The sequence below is a fragment of the Nannospalax galili genome, unplaced genomic scaffold (genome assembly GCF_000622305.1).
Source record: "Nannospalax galili isolate Female #2095 unplaced genomic scaffold, S.galili_v1.0 scaffold285, whole genome shotgun sequence".
Taxonomy (NCBI): domain Eukaryota; kingdom Metazoa; phylum Chordata; class Mammalia; order Rodentia; family Spalacidae; genus Nannospalax; species Nannospalax galili.
Genome location: NW_008355157.1, coordinates 3,226,422 through 3,240,031, shown reverse-complemented (window position 1 = coordinate 3,240,031; position 13,610 = coordinate 3,226,422). Strand labels below are relative to the sequence as shown.

Here is a 13,610-nt window from a genome sequence, read left to right as displayed (position 1 = left end):
ATTTATTTATTTTATGTGTATGCGTGTATTGCCTACATGTAGGTAAGTGCACCCGTGTCATGCAATGCCCACAGTCAGAAAAGGCTGTCAGACCCCCTGGGACTGGAGTTACCAACAGTTGTTAGCGGCCTTGTGGGTGCTGGGATTCGAACCCGGGTCTTCTGCAAAAACACCCAGTGGTCTTAACCCCTGAACCATCTCTCCAGCCCCCAAAGGATCATCTCTTTAGGATTGTGAAGCCTTAGGCTGAAGTCACAACTGCTTTAACAGACCACACAACCACTTTGGGGTTACATTCACCTGGAACCAAAAAGCTGCTGTTACTCATGGGTTGGGTAATTTTACATCTTCTGTCTCCCAGTCCTCCTCTTTCAGACAGGCCTGTGTGGCTCCATGTCCCAAGTGGTTTGGGGAAAAAGTTTCACAGGCATACAACTGCAAATTGCTTACAGAGAGCCAAGAACTTTCTGGGTTACCTACCTATGCCCCCCAAAGATACTCTCGTGCCCCTCTCCCCCCAGCTTTTGATTTCTTCGATGGGTAAAACCTTGTTCTAGCCTCCGCTTTTGCTTTTCCCTGGTCTGTCTTTCTGGAAAATCCCCCACCACCCCCACCCCACATCTCCCAGACCAGTGCGTCCCTCATCCAGCGATTAGAACTTTTTAAATTGCCTTTATTAAAGTGCCCAGTTCTTCCCCACAGGTCTGAACACTATTGCCAGACTATTTTAAGTTACATCCCTATCGTTTTTCATAACAGAAAAAAAACTACTTGGGGGACAGATCTTGCATCTTCAGAACCTAAAGTTCCTTCTCAAGCGAATGAACGAATAAATGAATGAATACACCCGTAGACCATTTCCTTGGCGCTCACTCTGGCTTAGCAATAGAAACGAAGTTGTGTGTGAAAACACATCAACAGAGATTTTAATCCATCCGCAGTTGGCTCACTACTGCTGGAACGAATGAGCCTAAGCCAACCCGGACCGGGAGAATTCAGCCCAAGCCCTGCTCTGCTCTCCGTGCGCAACTGCGGCAGCGCGGAGCGTGGGGTGGGCGGGGCCAATCCGCTTCCGGGCGTGGTCCAGAGCCAGCGAGACGGGGAGCCTCCCAGGTGGGCTAGAGCGGCCGGAGGTCGGGCCCATGGAGGATGAGCGGAGCTTCTTGGACATCTGCGGTGGTCCCCTGACCCTACGGCGTCGCTACTACTCGTCGTACTGCCGGGAGTTCGGCCTCAGCTCGGCCCGGCTGTCTCTGCGCTCGGTCACCGCCGTCACCTGCACGGTGTGGCTGGTGGCCTACGGGCTCTTCACCCTGTTCGAGGTAAACCCGGACGCCGTCCCGCTGCAGGACAGTTCTTTTCGTCAAGGCTTGTGTCATTCTGGAGGTCATTCTGCAGTGGGCCGCAGCAGTGCCCGCAGAGACCAGAAAGAGGGCGTCGGATCCCCTGGAACTGGAGTTAGGGACCGGTGTTAGCTGCCATGTGGGTGCTGGGAACCGAACCGGGGTACTCTGCAAGAGCACCTCTTAACCATCTCTCCAGCTCCCCCCCCCCCCAGCGAACTGTTTAATTAGTGCATCATTCTCCTCCTCCGTCATTTCTCATATCACTCCCAATGATAAGCATACGTATATACATTATTCCAGAAACTACCTTTGCCTCCATAAGTGTGTGCGTGTTCCGATAGTGCCGTATTTCTTCTAATCTCTGCTTTTCAAGGCCATTTAAACTACCTCCATCTCCCAGCCCCTTCCCCAATTTCAAGTGTACTTTCTAAAAGAATTGCCAAATTTCAGACGTGAGTAGTTTCATGCTCAGTTTCCATACTCTCCTATTTTCCTGAGCCTGTTTTCATAATTGAGATGGAATTAATGGCTGCTTATAGATAGTGTTGTGAGGGTCAAATGCAGTTAAGTTTGTGACAGTTCTCCAGTAAAAAGAATCATCCAACTGGCCCTTTTTCAGAAGGAGTTCCAGTTACATAGTGCACTTAAACTTTGTTATTCCAGGAGTGATCTGACCAGAGCTAAGTAAGTAGCCAGGGCTGTTTATGTCTGTAATTTGCATATTGTTTTCTAGTATATCCATTAGCCTTTTTTTTTTTTTTTTAAATGATAGGATCTGAATATATAGCACTGGCTGATCTGGAACTCACTGTGTAGATCAGACTATGTAGAGTTTGCCTCTGCCTTCCTAGTGCTGTGATCAAAGGTTTTTGCCACCACACTCAGCCCTTTAACTTATGCCATCAAAGCATATGGTGGAGCATGGTAATTTACATAGAAATAGATGAATTAAGATCTGGAATTTAGGGCCTTCAAGATGGCTTAGTGACTCAGTGGTGCTTGCTGCCAAGCCTAATGACTTGAGTTGGATCTCTGGAACCCACATGGTGGAGAGAACTGACTTCCAAAAGTTGTTATCTGACTTGCACGTGCAAGCACATACACGCGCACACTACATAAATAAGTAAATAATAGTATTTTTAGAAATATCCCTAATTTGCTAGGCGTGGTGGCGCACGCCTTTAATCCGAGCACTGGGAAGCAGAGGCAGGTGGATCTCTGTGAGTTCAAGGCCATCATGGTCTACATAGTGAGTTCCAGGACAGGTGGGGCTACAGGGAGACCCTGTCTCAAAAAGGCCAAAAAAAAAAAAAAAATCCCTAATTTGTACCAATTTATATCTAAAAGTTTCTTCATAGATCAGTTGAAGTGATTAAATTCCCTTTAATTTAATTTATAATATGATTGAAATTTAATACTAGCCCAAATTCCAGCCATCTGTGCAATTATCTGAGGAGGAAAAACAGATATTTGTTAAATGCCCAGAGTCCCAGCTGTTTTAGTGAACTCCTTACTTCAACCTTATAAGAAAGGTCCAGACAAAGTAGTAACTCACCCAATAGTCATGAAGGTGGTAAAGTGACAGATCTAGGCTTCAAAACCACAGCTGCCCGTCTCCAAAACCCTTTTCCGTTATACCCTAATATAACTGATCTCGGGCAGTTGTGTGTGTTTGTTTTCAGAGATAGGGTCTTGCTAAATAGCCTAGACTGGCTTCAAATTCTCCATCCTCCTACCTCAGCTCCCCTAGTAGCTGGAATTCCAGGTGTGTACCACCATACCCGTCTCCAGTTTCATGTTGTGACAGTTCCTTACTCTTTGCACCTCTGTCCTTCACGGTGTATCCTGATATCCCCATCAAGTGCAGAAGTAGTGACCTCATCTTCCTTTAAACCACTCCAACACTTCCTCAGAGCTCCATGTGACATAATTTTGGTTCTTTTCTCCTATTCAAAATTAATTTAAAAAAAACCTAATGAATATGTGGAGAACTCTCAAAGATTCCATTCAGATATGTGGCTTAACCCTGGCCCAAAGAAATGCGCTGTTAGAATTTTAGCCAGAAAAATGGAGTGTGAGGCAGACTGTCTTAAAAGAAAGCTGACTGGATGAGATTCCTTAAGCCTTTACTGTTCTTCATTCTGCCATTCCTTCCTGGTTTCAATGCACAATTCCCTTAAAATCACAGCCTTTTACCTAATTTATTCCAATCTTCAGTGTTTTCTCCTTTCATTTTAGTCAAGTTTATCCATCAATAATCACTATCTTCTCTGCACCAAGTAAGTCCTGCTTCCTTGGAAGTCTTCATGAATGTTCTTGTGTGCCTTGCTCAATCTCCCTCCCTCCCCCGCTCTCCTTCCTCCCCTCCCTCCGTCCCTCCCTCTTCTTTTCCTCCTTTCCTTTGGCACTTATAGTCAGCAATACAGTATTCTAGAATTTGTCCATGTATTAATCTTCTAATAAATCTGTGCAGAGGACTGAGTTTTACTCCAGTCTTCCACAACGCTTATTCAGTTCAGACTACCTACAAGATGCTGCCCTGCACCTGGCAGTTAATTAACGTAAAGCAGATGTTTGTGCTTTGGTTATTGGAGACCAAGCTCTGACTCCTCCCATTTATTAGCCAAAAATAATTATCTGGCACAAAAGTCAGAAAACTTCCTTTAAAAGGCCAAATTGTCTTTTTTTTTTTTCATGGTGGATGTATCCAGTTTTCTGCATATTGAAGTAACAGGAAACATTGAGTCCAATAAGTGTCTCTTGGGCCAGTGATTGTGAGGGTTGGGCTTCCTTTTTGGTTCCATAGACCAATAGTGTGGTGGGAACTGGATGTGACTGGACACTGATTTGTTTCATATGCTGAATGAGATAATAAAGTTCTTGGCAACTACCTTTTTATTTTATTATAAATTTTCTAACTTTCTAACAAAACTTTTTTTTTTTGGCTTTTTGAGACAGGGTCTCCCTGTAGCCCCAGCTGGCCTGGAACTCATTATGTAGACTAGGCAGGCCTTGAATTCAGAGATCCACCTGCCTCTGCCTCCCAGTGCTGGGCTCAAAGGCGTGCGGCCTCTAATAAAACTTTTAAGAAGGCCAAATTAATATTTTAAGCTTTATATGTCTCTGTATGTCTTTGTGTGTCTTTGTCCTGTCTCATTTCCATTCTTCCTACCACCTTATAAAATTTTTAAAAATCGTGCTTTGCTCAGAGTGGGCAAGACAAAACACAATGGGCCTGAAGTTGACATATCTCTGATCAAACTCTTACTGGATATTAGGTACTGTGAAACCAGATCCAGTCAATAAAGTTAAAAATAGATTTTATTCTGGAGCTACTACAGTAGGGGAAGAAAGAGACCTCAGTATAGAACTAGCCTCAGTTCCAAATACAGCAAAGTCAGCGGGGATTTATAGCCAGGGAGCAGAGTTTGGGGTCAGTGGGTAGGAAATTACTGAAAGGAACTGACTTGTTGAGATTCTTATAGAAAGCAGATCCTATAGTGTAGATTTGGAATGTCCTGTGTTAAAAGTGTGGAAACCTTAAGAGGTTGGGCCTGTTAGGAGGTATTAAGTCCTTGGGGAGGTATTAAGCCCTCAAAGGGAATGGTGATTTGATACTGAGGGTGGGGAGTCCTTTCTTTAACTTAGCAAGATTCCTGTGCAGCTGGGCAATGCAAGTCCAATATAAATAGATGCCAAGGTCATGGGCTAGAGTGTTTCAAGGTGTCTTATTAGTGTTAGGTCAAGGAGGGTGACTGACAAGTATGAAGAGCAAGACACTTCTCGGCCTCAAAGAATATGGTCCAAAATTACTGAATTTTATTGATTCTAGGTCACTGACTTTTATTTTTTCTTCCTTTGTCAGCCTTCTGGGACATTGAGGGAAAGCAAGAGCCATGAGAGATCACATGAAAGAAACAACAAAACAGAACCCCACCACCACATTTCAACTTCAGAAATGTTAAAAATGTGCCTTAGGTTCAGGGACACAACACACTGTCGTGCCCCCCCTCCACATGTGTAGTATTGGGGATCAAACAGTATCTTGTTCATGCTAGATAGACAAAAGCTTTACCACTGAGCTACATCCCTAGCCTGGCTACCATTTTTTTCTACCCCTTAACATATCATTTAGTCACAGCTGTAACCTAAAACAGATTGAAATGATAAAGGCCTTAGCCAGATGGTAGTGGTAACTGCCTTTAATCCCAGCACTCAGGGACGGAGGCAGGCCTGGTCTACATAGTGAGTTCCAGGCCAGCTTGGGCTACACAGAGACCCTGTCTCAAAAAGACCAAAAAAGTAAAAAATGAAAAATAAAATGATAAAGGCCTTTATTAACATAGAAATGGTGAGGTTGAAGATTCCAGAGTTCATATGCGAGTCTGCTGGACTCCGAGTCTCATCATCACCATCATCCCTCTTTTTATTTTTATTTTTTTTAAATATAGAACACCATGAATTTGTGTGTCATCCTTGCACAGGGGGCCATGCTAATCTTCTGTGTATTGTTCCAGTTTTAGTGTATGTGCTGCAGAAGTGAGCACATCTTCCCTCACTGTACTCAGCCCAGCTCCTGCTTTGTTGGAAGGCACCCATCAGTAACCATTATCTTCTCTGCATCAGTTAATCTTGCTTTGTAGGATATTCCTCAGTGCATGAATCTCAGTATTTCTTCCTCCCTCCTTCCTTTCCATCTATCTTTTTTTTCAAGTTGGCCCCCTGCACAGACCTCCCACTACATCTCATTGGCTAGAGTCCTATCACATGTCCACTTCTAAACCAATCATAAGTCATTCCAGATTCTATCAAGGAAAATCAGGCAAGGAGTAGCATCTGCTGGTGTGCTGAGCACTTAGAGTTGTTAGGTCTATGATTTTATGCTATGTATTTTGAAGAGACAGTATAAGAGGAAAAAATCTGGGCCCATAAGTTGCAATTTTGGAAGAAAATTTTCTAAGACCAGTGTGATGGTCGATATTTTGTTAGAAGCTCCCCAGACACGTTCATTAGTAGTTTGGATCCATTTCATAAGGTGTCTTTCATAACACTTTAGGAAACCCAAATAAAGGGATTTCCTCTTCATGCATGTTCCCTCATCTGTTCACAGCAAAACAGAGCAAAGGCCTTTTTCTTCACTGTCTAGTTGACTTACCATATAGCATAGATATACTTAGAGGACCATTAATGATTTTACTGCCTGTGTAAAAACAATGATTTTACAGCCTGTGTCTGGCTCTCTCTTCAGAACAGCATGATCCTCTCTTCTGCAATCTTCATCACCATCTTAGGCCTGCTTGGTTACCTCCATTTTGTGAAGATTGATCAGGAGACTCTGTTAATCATTGACTCACTTGGCATTCAGATGACTTCATCCTATGCTTCAGGCAAAGAAAGCACCACCTTCATAGAGATGGACAAGGTCAAGGATGTTATCGTTAATGAAGCGATTTACATGGTAAGCGTTTAGGTGGTCAGTAGTATTTCAGGACTCTGGAGGATGCAGTCAGCCCATGAGGTATGCTAGGACTCAAACTGAGTCTTAATATTTAAAGCATTTAATGTCAGAATTAAACTTAAGGAGCTTCTGTTCCAATACTATTACGTATTTTTTGGCTGACATGTTTGCAAACCATAAAAGGAAAACTTATATGGAAAAGGATTAGTTTCTTTATAGTCATGCTTTCCTTAGCGATGGGGATGCATTTCTAAGAAATGAAGTTAACCAACCAGTTTCCTGGTTGTGCAGACATCATAAAACATACTTAATACAAGTCTAGATGGTATAGGTTAGTCACTTAAACATCCCCTGTCAAGATATGTAATAAACATGAGATGTTTGAGGTTGCTGCCAAACATCCCTCTGTACTTTTATTATTTTTCTATTGCTGTGATAAAACACTGACCGAAGGAACATATAAAAGGAAGAGTTTATTTGGCTTACAGTACCAGAGGGGCATCATGGCAGGGAGGCATGGCAACAGGAGGTGGCCAGAGCAGAAGCCAAGCAATCACATCTTTAAGCAGGCACAGGAAGGAGAGAGAGACTGGAAATCCAGCAAGGCTTAAGAACTCTCAAAGCCTGCCCCCAGTGACCTTCCTCCAGTAAGGCCACACCTCCTAAAACCTCCCAAACAATGCCACCAACTGGGGAAAAATACCCAAATACCTGGAGACGAGGGACATTCTCTTTCGAATCACCACACTTCTTTATAGTAAGCTTTTTCTTTTTGGGGGGTGGGGGGGTGTCTCATTGTGTAGCCATGCTCTGTCTCTGTCTCTTGAGTGCTGGCATTACAGGTGTGTGCCACCATGCCTAGCTAGCAAACTTTTACTTTTATAAGACGTATACTCTAGCCAGGGGTGGTGGTGCATACCTTTAGTCCCGGCACTCGGGAGGCAGAGGCAGGTGGATCTCCATGAGTTCTAGGCCAGCCTGGTCTACATAGTGAGTTTCAGGTCAGCTGAGGCTACAGGGAGACCCTGCCCCCCGCAAACAACAACAAAAAAACCCAAAGAAGTATACTGTAATAAAAAGTAAAGACATAGAAGTACCTACTGCCGTGGTGTTGTGCTGTGGGGAAGGGAGACGGATTTGTAAACCCCAGAGCGAGGTTCTGCCTCCCCGAGGCCCATGGTATTGCAGAGACCCGGGGTGAAGCCAGTGTCACCATGTCTGACCAGGAGGCAAAACCTTCAACTGAGGACTTAGGGGATAAGAAGGAAAGTGAATACATAAAACTCAAAGTCATTGGGCAGGACAGCAGTGAGATACACTTCAAAGTGAAAATGACAACACATGTCAAGAAGCTCAAAGAATCACACTGTCAAAGACAGGGAGTTCCAGTGACTTCACTCGGGTTTCTCTTTGAAGGTCGGAGAATTGCTGATAATCAGACTCCAAAAGAACTGGGCTTGGAGGAAGAACATATGATTGAAGTTTACCAGAAACAAACGGGTCATTCAACAGTTTAGATACTCTTTTATTTCTTTTCCCTCGATCCTTTTTTATTTTTAAAAAATAGTTCTTTTGTATTGTGTTCAAAATGAAAATTGAATACTGGCACTCCATCTCTTTAAACATCTGGTAATTTGAATTCTAGTTCAATATTCATTATTGGTTGTTTTTATTGTGCTGATTTCCGGTGATCCGACCTCAGCTCCCTTCATATTGCCCTCTTTTTGAAAATTTCATGTGTGCACAGAGAGGCCATCTTTTTCAGGACTGTGCATTTTCAGGTTTGTAGTGATTAAGAAGATCGACCAGAGCGAGTTTTCATAATGACCTTCCAGTTGGCCCTGAAATTCTAGCAGGTGACTGCTTCACTCCTGGACTGTGATTTTCAGTGGGAGATGGAAGTTTTTCAGAAAACTGAACTGTGGAAAAATGATCTTCCTTCATCTTGAAGCTACTTTTAAAAATCTGAGGGTCTGGACCAAAAGAAGATCAGATTTAGAATCAAGATGACAGATATGGCAAGTAAAGACTAACTCCAAAATGGCTTCATTGAAGATAAAGCATTTTAAGATTTAAAAAAAATCTGTCAGAAGATCCCAGAAAAGTTCTAATTTTCATTAGCAGTTAATAGTTATTCATGCAGAAATGTATGCAGCAGACCACTGCTCCTTTTGATTTTATTTGTATTTTTTGGCCTGGGACATGAGTTTTCAATGGACATTGTCTCTACCAGCTTCATTAAAAATAAAAAATATTTGTAAAAACTGTAAAAAAAAAGACATAAACTAGTAACAGTTATTTATTATAAAGTGTTAAGTCCTGTACATAATTTTATATGCTATACTGTTTTTTTGAGACAGGATTTCACTATGTGGCCCTGGCTGGCCTGGAACTTGCCATATCTATAGGCCAGGTTGGCTTCAAACTCAAAGATCTGCCTGCCTCTGTCTCCCAAGTGCTGGGGTTAAAGGTGTGTGCCATGACACCAGGCTTATATGCTGTACTTTTTAAAAAAATGTTTTATTTATTATTTTTATTTTATGTGTACACATGTATTGCCTGCATGTAGGTAAGTGCACCCATGTCGTGCAATGCCCGCAGAGGACAGAAGAGGCTGTTGGAGCCCCTGGAACTGGAGTTACAGACAGTTGTTAGCTGCCATGTGGGTGCTGGGATTTGAACCCAGGTTTTCTGCAAGAACAGCCAGTGTTCTTAACTGCTGAGCCATCTCTCCAGCCCTATATGCTGTACTTTTATATAATGGCAGCACATTAGGTTTGTCTCTACTAACATTACCACAAACAGGCAAGCAATATGTTGCATTAGGAAATTATGATGCCAGCAGGCAGCAGGAAGGTTGTAGTTCTGTTATGACTTTAGTGGACTGTTGGGTTGCATATGCAGGTGATTGCTGGTAGGCAGTACAAAACTATTTTTATAGACCTAGCAGGTTTTTATGGATAAGGAGTCAGCATTTCAACTTTACCTTTTAGCTCAGGTTCAAAAACAGTTCAAAAAAAAATTTTTTTTTGGTCTTTTTTTTTTTTTGAGGCAGGGTCTCCTTGTAGTCCCAGCTGGCCTAGAACTCGCTATGTAGATCAGGCTGGCCACAAAGTCACAGAGATCCACCCACTTTTGCCTCCCAAGTGCTGGGATTAAAGGCCTGTTTTGTTTTTTTGTTGAGACAATCTCACTATGTAGACCAGGCTGACCTTGAACTCAGAGATCCGCCTGCCTCTGCCTTCCCATGTGTTACCATGCCAGGTACACCTGTTTTTTGCTTTTTTTTTTTTTTTTGCTTTCTCTTTCTTTAGGGATAAGGTCTCACTGTGTTGCCCAGGCTAGTCTAATACTGAGTCTTAAGTAGCTACCTGCCTCAACCTGCCTGAGTTGCTGAGACTGCAGGTTCATATTAATGTACTTGTTTTGCTTTTTAGACAGGGTTTCCTTATAGCCCCAGCTATCCTGGCACTCACTACGTAGACCAGACTGGCCTTGAACTCCCAGAGATCTGCCAGCCTCTGCCTCCCAAGTGCTGGGATTGAAGGCGTGTGCTTACATTTCAGAAGTGGTCAAGCATTCTACTAGTCTACTACTTAGAGATGACAATTTATGAAGATTTCAGCCTTCTCTTGAAGAAAAAAGAAACCAAATGAATTTCACTTAAACCTTTGGTGTATTTTCTTACAGCAGAAGGTGATTTACTACCTCTGCATTTTATTGAAGGATCCAGTGAAGCCACATGAGATATCCCAAGTAGTCCCTGTCTTCCAGGTGAGCACAAGATGCTTTTTCCTTTCTCAGGGTAGCACACTACTTTTCCCTCTTCTGTTCATCTCTTGCCTCTTTTGTACAATAGGAATGCAAACTTCTGTTGTCAGAGTAGTGGAGACACCTGATAACCAATTAGTAAAATGAGTTTTTTCATTTCAGAAGCTCCTCTCTGAGGCAGACTTTTAAAACTATTAAGGATTCATGCATGAGTTATCAGCTTATTTAGTTACTCTGTTCTTAGGTTTTCCAGTCATATCTAGGTTATTTTTTGTTTTGCTCTTAACAAGAAAAATCACTTACCGTGGACATGGTGGCATATGTCCATACTCCCAGCACTTGGAAGGCTGGGGGAAGACTGCCACAAGTTCAAGATCAGTCTGGCCTATATATAGTGAGACCCTGGCTCAGAAAACCAAAACAAGGGACTAGAGAGATTGCTTTGGTTAAGAGTGCATACTGCTCTTACAGAGGACCCAAGTTTGGTTCCCAGCACCCACAATGGGTGGCTTAAACTGCCTGTAGGTCCAAGTCCTAGGGATCCAACAACCTATTCTGGACGCCTGCACTCACACATGCACATACATACACATAATTAAAAATAAAATTTTATTTTTTATATGTGTATTTTGCTTGCATGTATGTAAGTGGTTTTATTTATTTTGTCTTTTTGAGACAGTCTCCCTGCAGCCCCAGCGGGCCTGGAATGAACTATGTAGACCAACCAGCCTGGCCTTAAACTCACAAAGATCTGCCTGCCTCTGCCTCCCAAGTCCTGGGACTAAAGGCTTTTGCCACCACACCCAGCCTTTTTTTTTTTTTTTTTAAATTAAGAGCATTGGCTACTCTTGCAGAGGACCTGGATTCGGTTCCCAGCACACATGTGGCAGCTAACAATTGTCCATAAAAGTTCCAGGGGATCCAACACCCTCTTCTGGCCTCAGCAGGCATTGCATGCATGTGGTATACTTGCAGACATGTAGGCAAAACACTCAGAGACATAAACTTTTAAAAAGTTTAAAGTTTTGGGATAGGAGAGTTCAGTGGTTAAGAGCACTGACTGCTCTTGCAGAGGACCTGGGTTTGATTTCTAGTACCCAAAGGTCGCTAATAACCATCTCCAGTTCCAGGAGATCTGATGCCTTCTTCTGGCCTCTGGGGGCACTGCACGACGTAGGTGCACTTAAACACATGCAGGCAGTACACTCATATCATAAAAAATGAATTAAAAAAATAATATATTTTTTAAAAGTTTAAAGTTTTATAGACAGTTTTCTTATGTTTGAGACTAAGTTCCAGAGACTGAACGGTTTTACCATATTCTTTGGAATTTATGCTTTTCTGTAATCTTGACCAATAGTGTAGTTTGTTATGTAGGTCAAGTATTCTCTTTTTTTTTTTCTAGTCTTTTTGAGACAGAGTCTCCCTGTAGCCCCAGCTGTCCTGGAAATCACTATGTAAATCAGGCTGGCCTTGAACTCACAGAGATCTGCCTGCCTCTGCCTCTGCTGGGATTAAAGGCATGTGCCACCACGCCCAACAAGGCATAGTTCTTTAAATGACAGGTATAGATTGCATTGTTTTCTTATAAGTATAAATAGTAATGTTTACTCTTGTTTTAAACTGTCTCCTCTATTAAATAGGATCTAGAAATCAATTATACATTTGTATTAAAATTAAAAGTTACTTTAAACTTAATTTTTCTATGTACAGTTTTCCTATTCTATGGCTTCTCTTTTAATTTTCATTGTTACATTTTATAATACAAAATATTTTTCAAAATGTACATAGTAAACTGCCCATTTTGTCTCTGGGGTTTATTTCACAACTTATACTGCTTTTTAATATTTTATTATTTTTAAAACTAATTTTATAGCCAGGTGTGGTGGTACATGCCTTTAATCCCAGCACGGATCCCAGGCATATCTCTGTGAGTTCAAGGCCAGCCTGGTCTACATAGTGAGTTCCAGGACGGCTGGGGCTACAGGGAGACCGTCTCAAAAAGACCGCCTCCCTCCAAAAAACTAATTTATTATTTTATGTATGAGTGTGTTGCCTGCATGTATGTAAGTGCACCTGTGTCATGAATGCCCAAGGTCATCAGAAGAGGGTGTTAGATTCCCCTGGAACTAGAGTTATGGACAGTTGTTAGCCACCATGTGGGTGCTGGGGCTCGAACCCAGGTCCTCTGCAAGAGCAAGCAGTGCTTTTAACTGCTGAGCCATCTCTCCAGCCCCTTTGTAATGCTTCCTTTTACTATCACACAGTGCACAGGTAGCTATGCCGGATCTGGAGTCCTCCCAGCAAGGTACTCCGAGAGTTGAGCTTCCTGCATCTCAGTGAAACCTTGTCATTTAGACCCCTCAGTGTACATGAGACATTGGGGTTGCAGGTGGATTCATTTTATATTCTCCTTGACTCTACATTTCTCCCTTTTGGAATTCAGAGCACCAAGCCCCGGTTGGACTGCTTGATTGAAGTGTACAGAAGCTGCCAGGAAATTCTGGCGCGCCAGAAAGCAACATCAGCAAGCCCATGAGTCTCAGCATTCAAAACCCAGTATTGTTTTCATGGGAGATGACTCCTAAGCCACAGTTTATCTTCTGTACTGTAATCCATCAGTGGACACCGTCCTAGGAACCAGAATGGATGCAGTAGATCTCAGAGCCACAGAGTAGGTGGCTGGAATTTGACTCAGTGTTTCATGTATTATAGCGTCTCCTCATAGGGGTTGCCTACGTTACTAGCCAAAGGAGACCTGAAGAATTTTGACATGATGCAGCAGATGTAATGTTGACAAAGAGTACTTTGTGGACTTCCTGAGCTTATTTTGTTGAAATTTGTGGAGCCAAGACATTGAGAAACTGATAAGATTTCACAAGAAAAATATAATTTGTATCTTCAGAGACTTTTGTTTAAAAGTTAAGGAAACATAAGTCAAGTTTTTTGTATGGATTGTTCTATGTACGAGTTAGCAGGAATAAATATCCTACAAAGAACTCATCTCTCTTTCCCTATCTCCTATATTCTGTACA

At 42.4% G+C, this 13,610-nt stretch overlaps 1 protein-coding gene, 1 non-coding gene and 1 pseudogene across 5 annotated transcripts; 2 read left to right on the top strand and 1 right to left on the bottom strand.

Moving 5' to 3' along the window:
• The first annotated feature begins 1,075 nt into the window (after positions 1-1,075).
• On the top strand, positions 1,076-13,578 carry Pigh (phosphatidylinositol glycan anchor biosynthesis class H). 3 transcript variants are annotated; one of them, XM_029555559.1, is made up of 4 exons: positions 1,076-1,322; positions 6,595-6,804; positions 10,498-10,578; positions 13,022-13,578. In XM_029555559.1, the coding sequence occupies exons 1-4, from the start codon at positions 1,143-1,145 to the stop codon at positions 13,112-13,114; spliced, it is 564 nt and encodes a 187-aa protein (XP_029411419.1). In that variant the 5' UTR covers positions 1,076-1,142; the 3' UTR covers positions 13,115-13,578. The 3 variants fall into 3 exon arrangements, with proteins under 3 accessions (XP_029411419.1, XP_008850378.1, XP_008850377.1); XM_008852155.3 differs by having other exon boundaries at positions 1,077-1,322; positions 10,495-10,578; XM_008852156.3 differs by lacking the exon at positions 10,498-10,578.
• LOC115067537 lies at positions 5,788-5,893 on the bottom strand. The gene has a single exon (XR_003846940.1). It is a non-coding gene; the product is annotated as a U6 spliceosomal RNA (small nuclear RNA).
• On the top strand, positions 7,631-8,821 carry LOC103749290 (annotated as a pseudogene). The gene has a single exon (XR_607933.2). The product of XR_607933.2 is annotated as a small ubiquitin-related modifier 1 pseudogene (transcript).
• Positions 13,579-13,610: the final 32 nt, after the last annotated feature.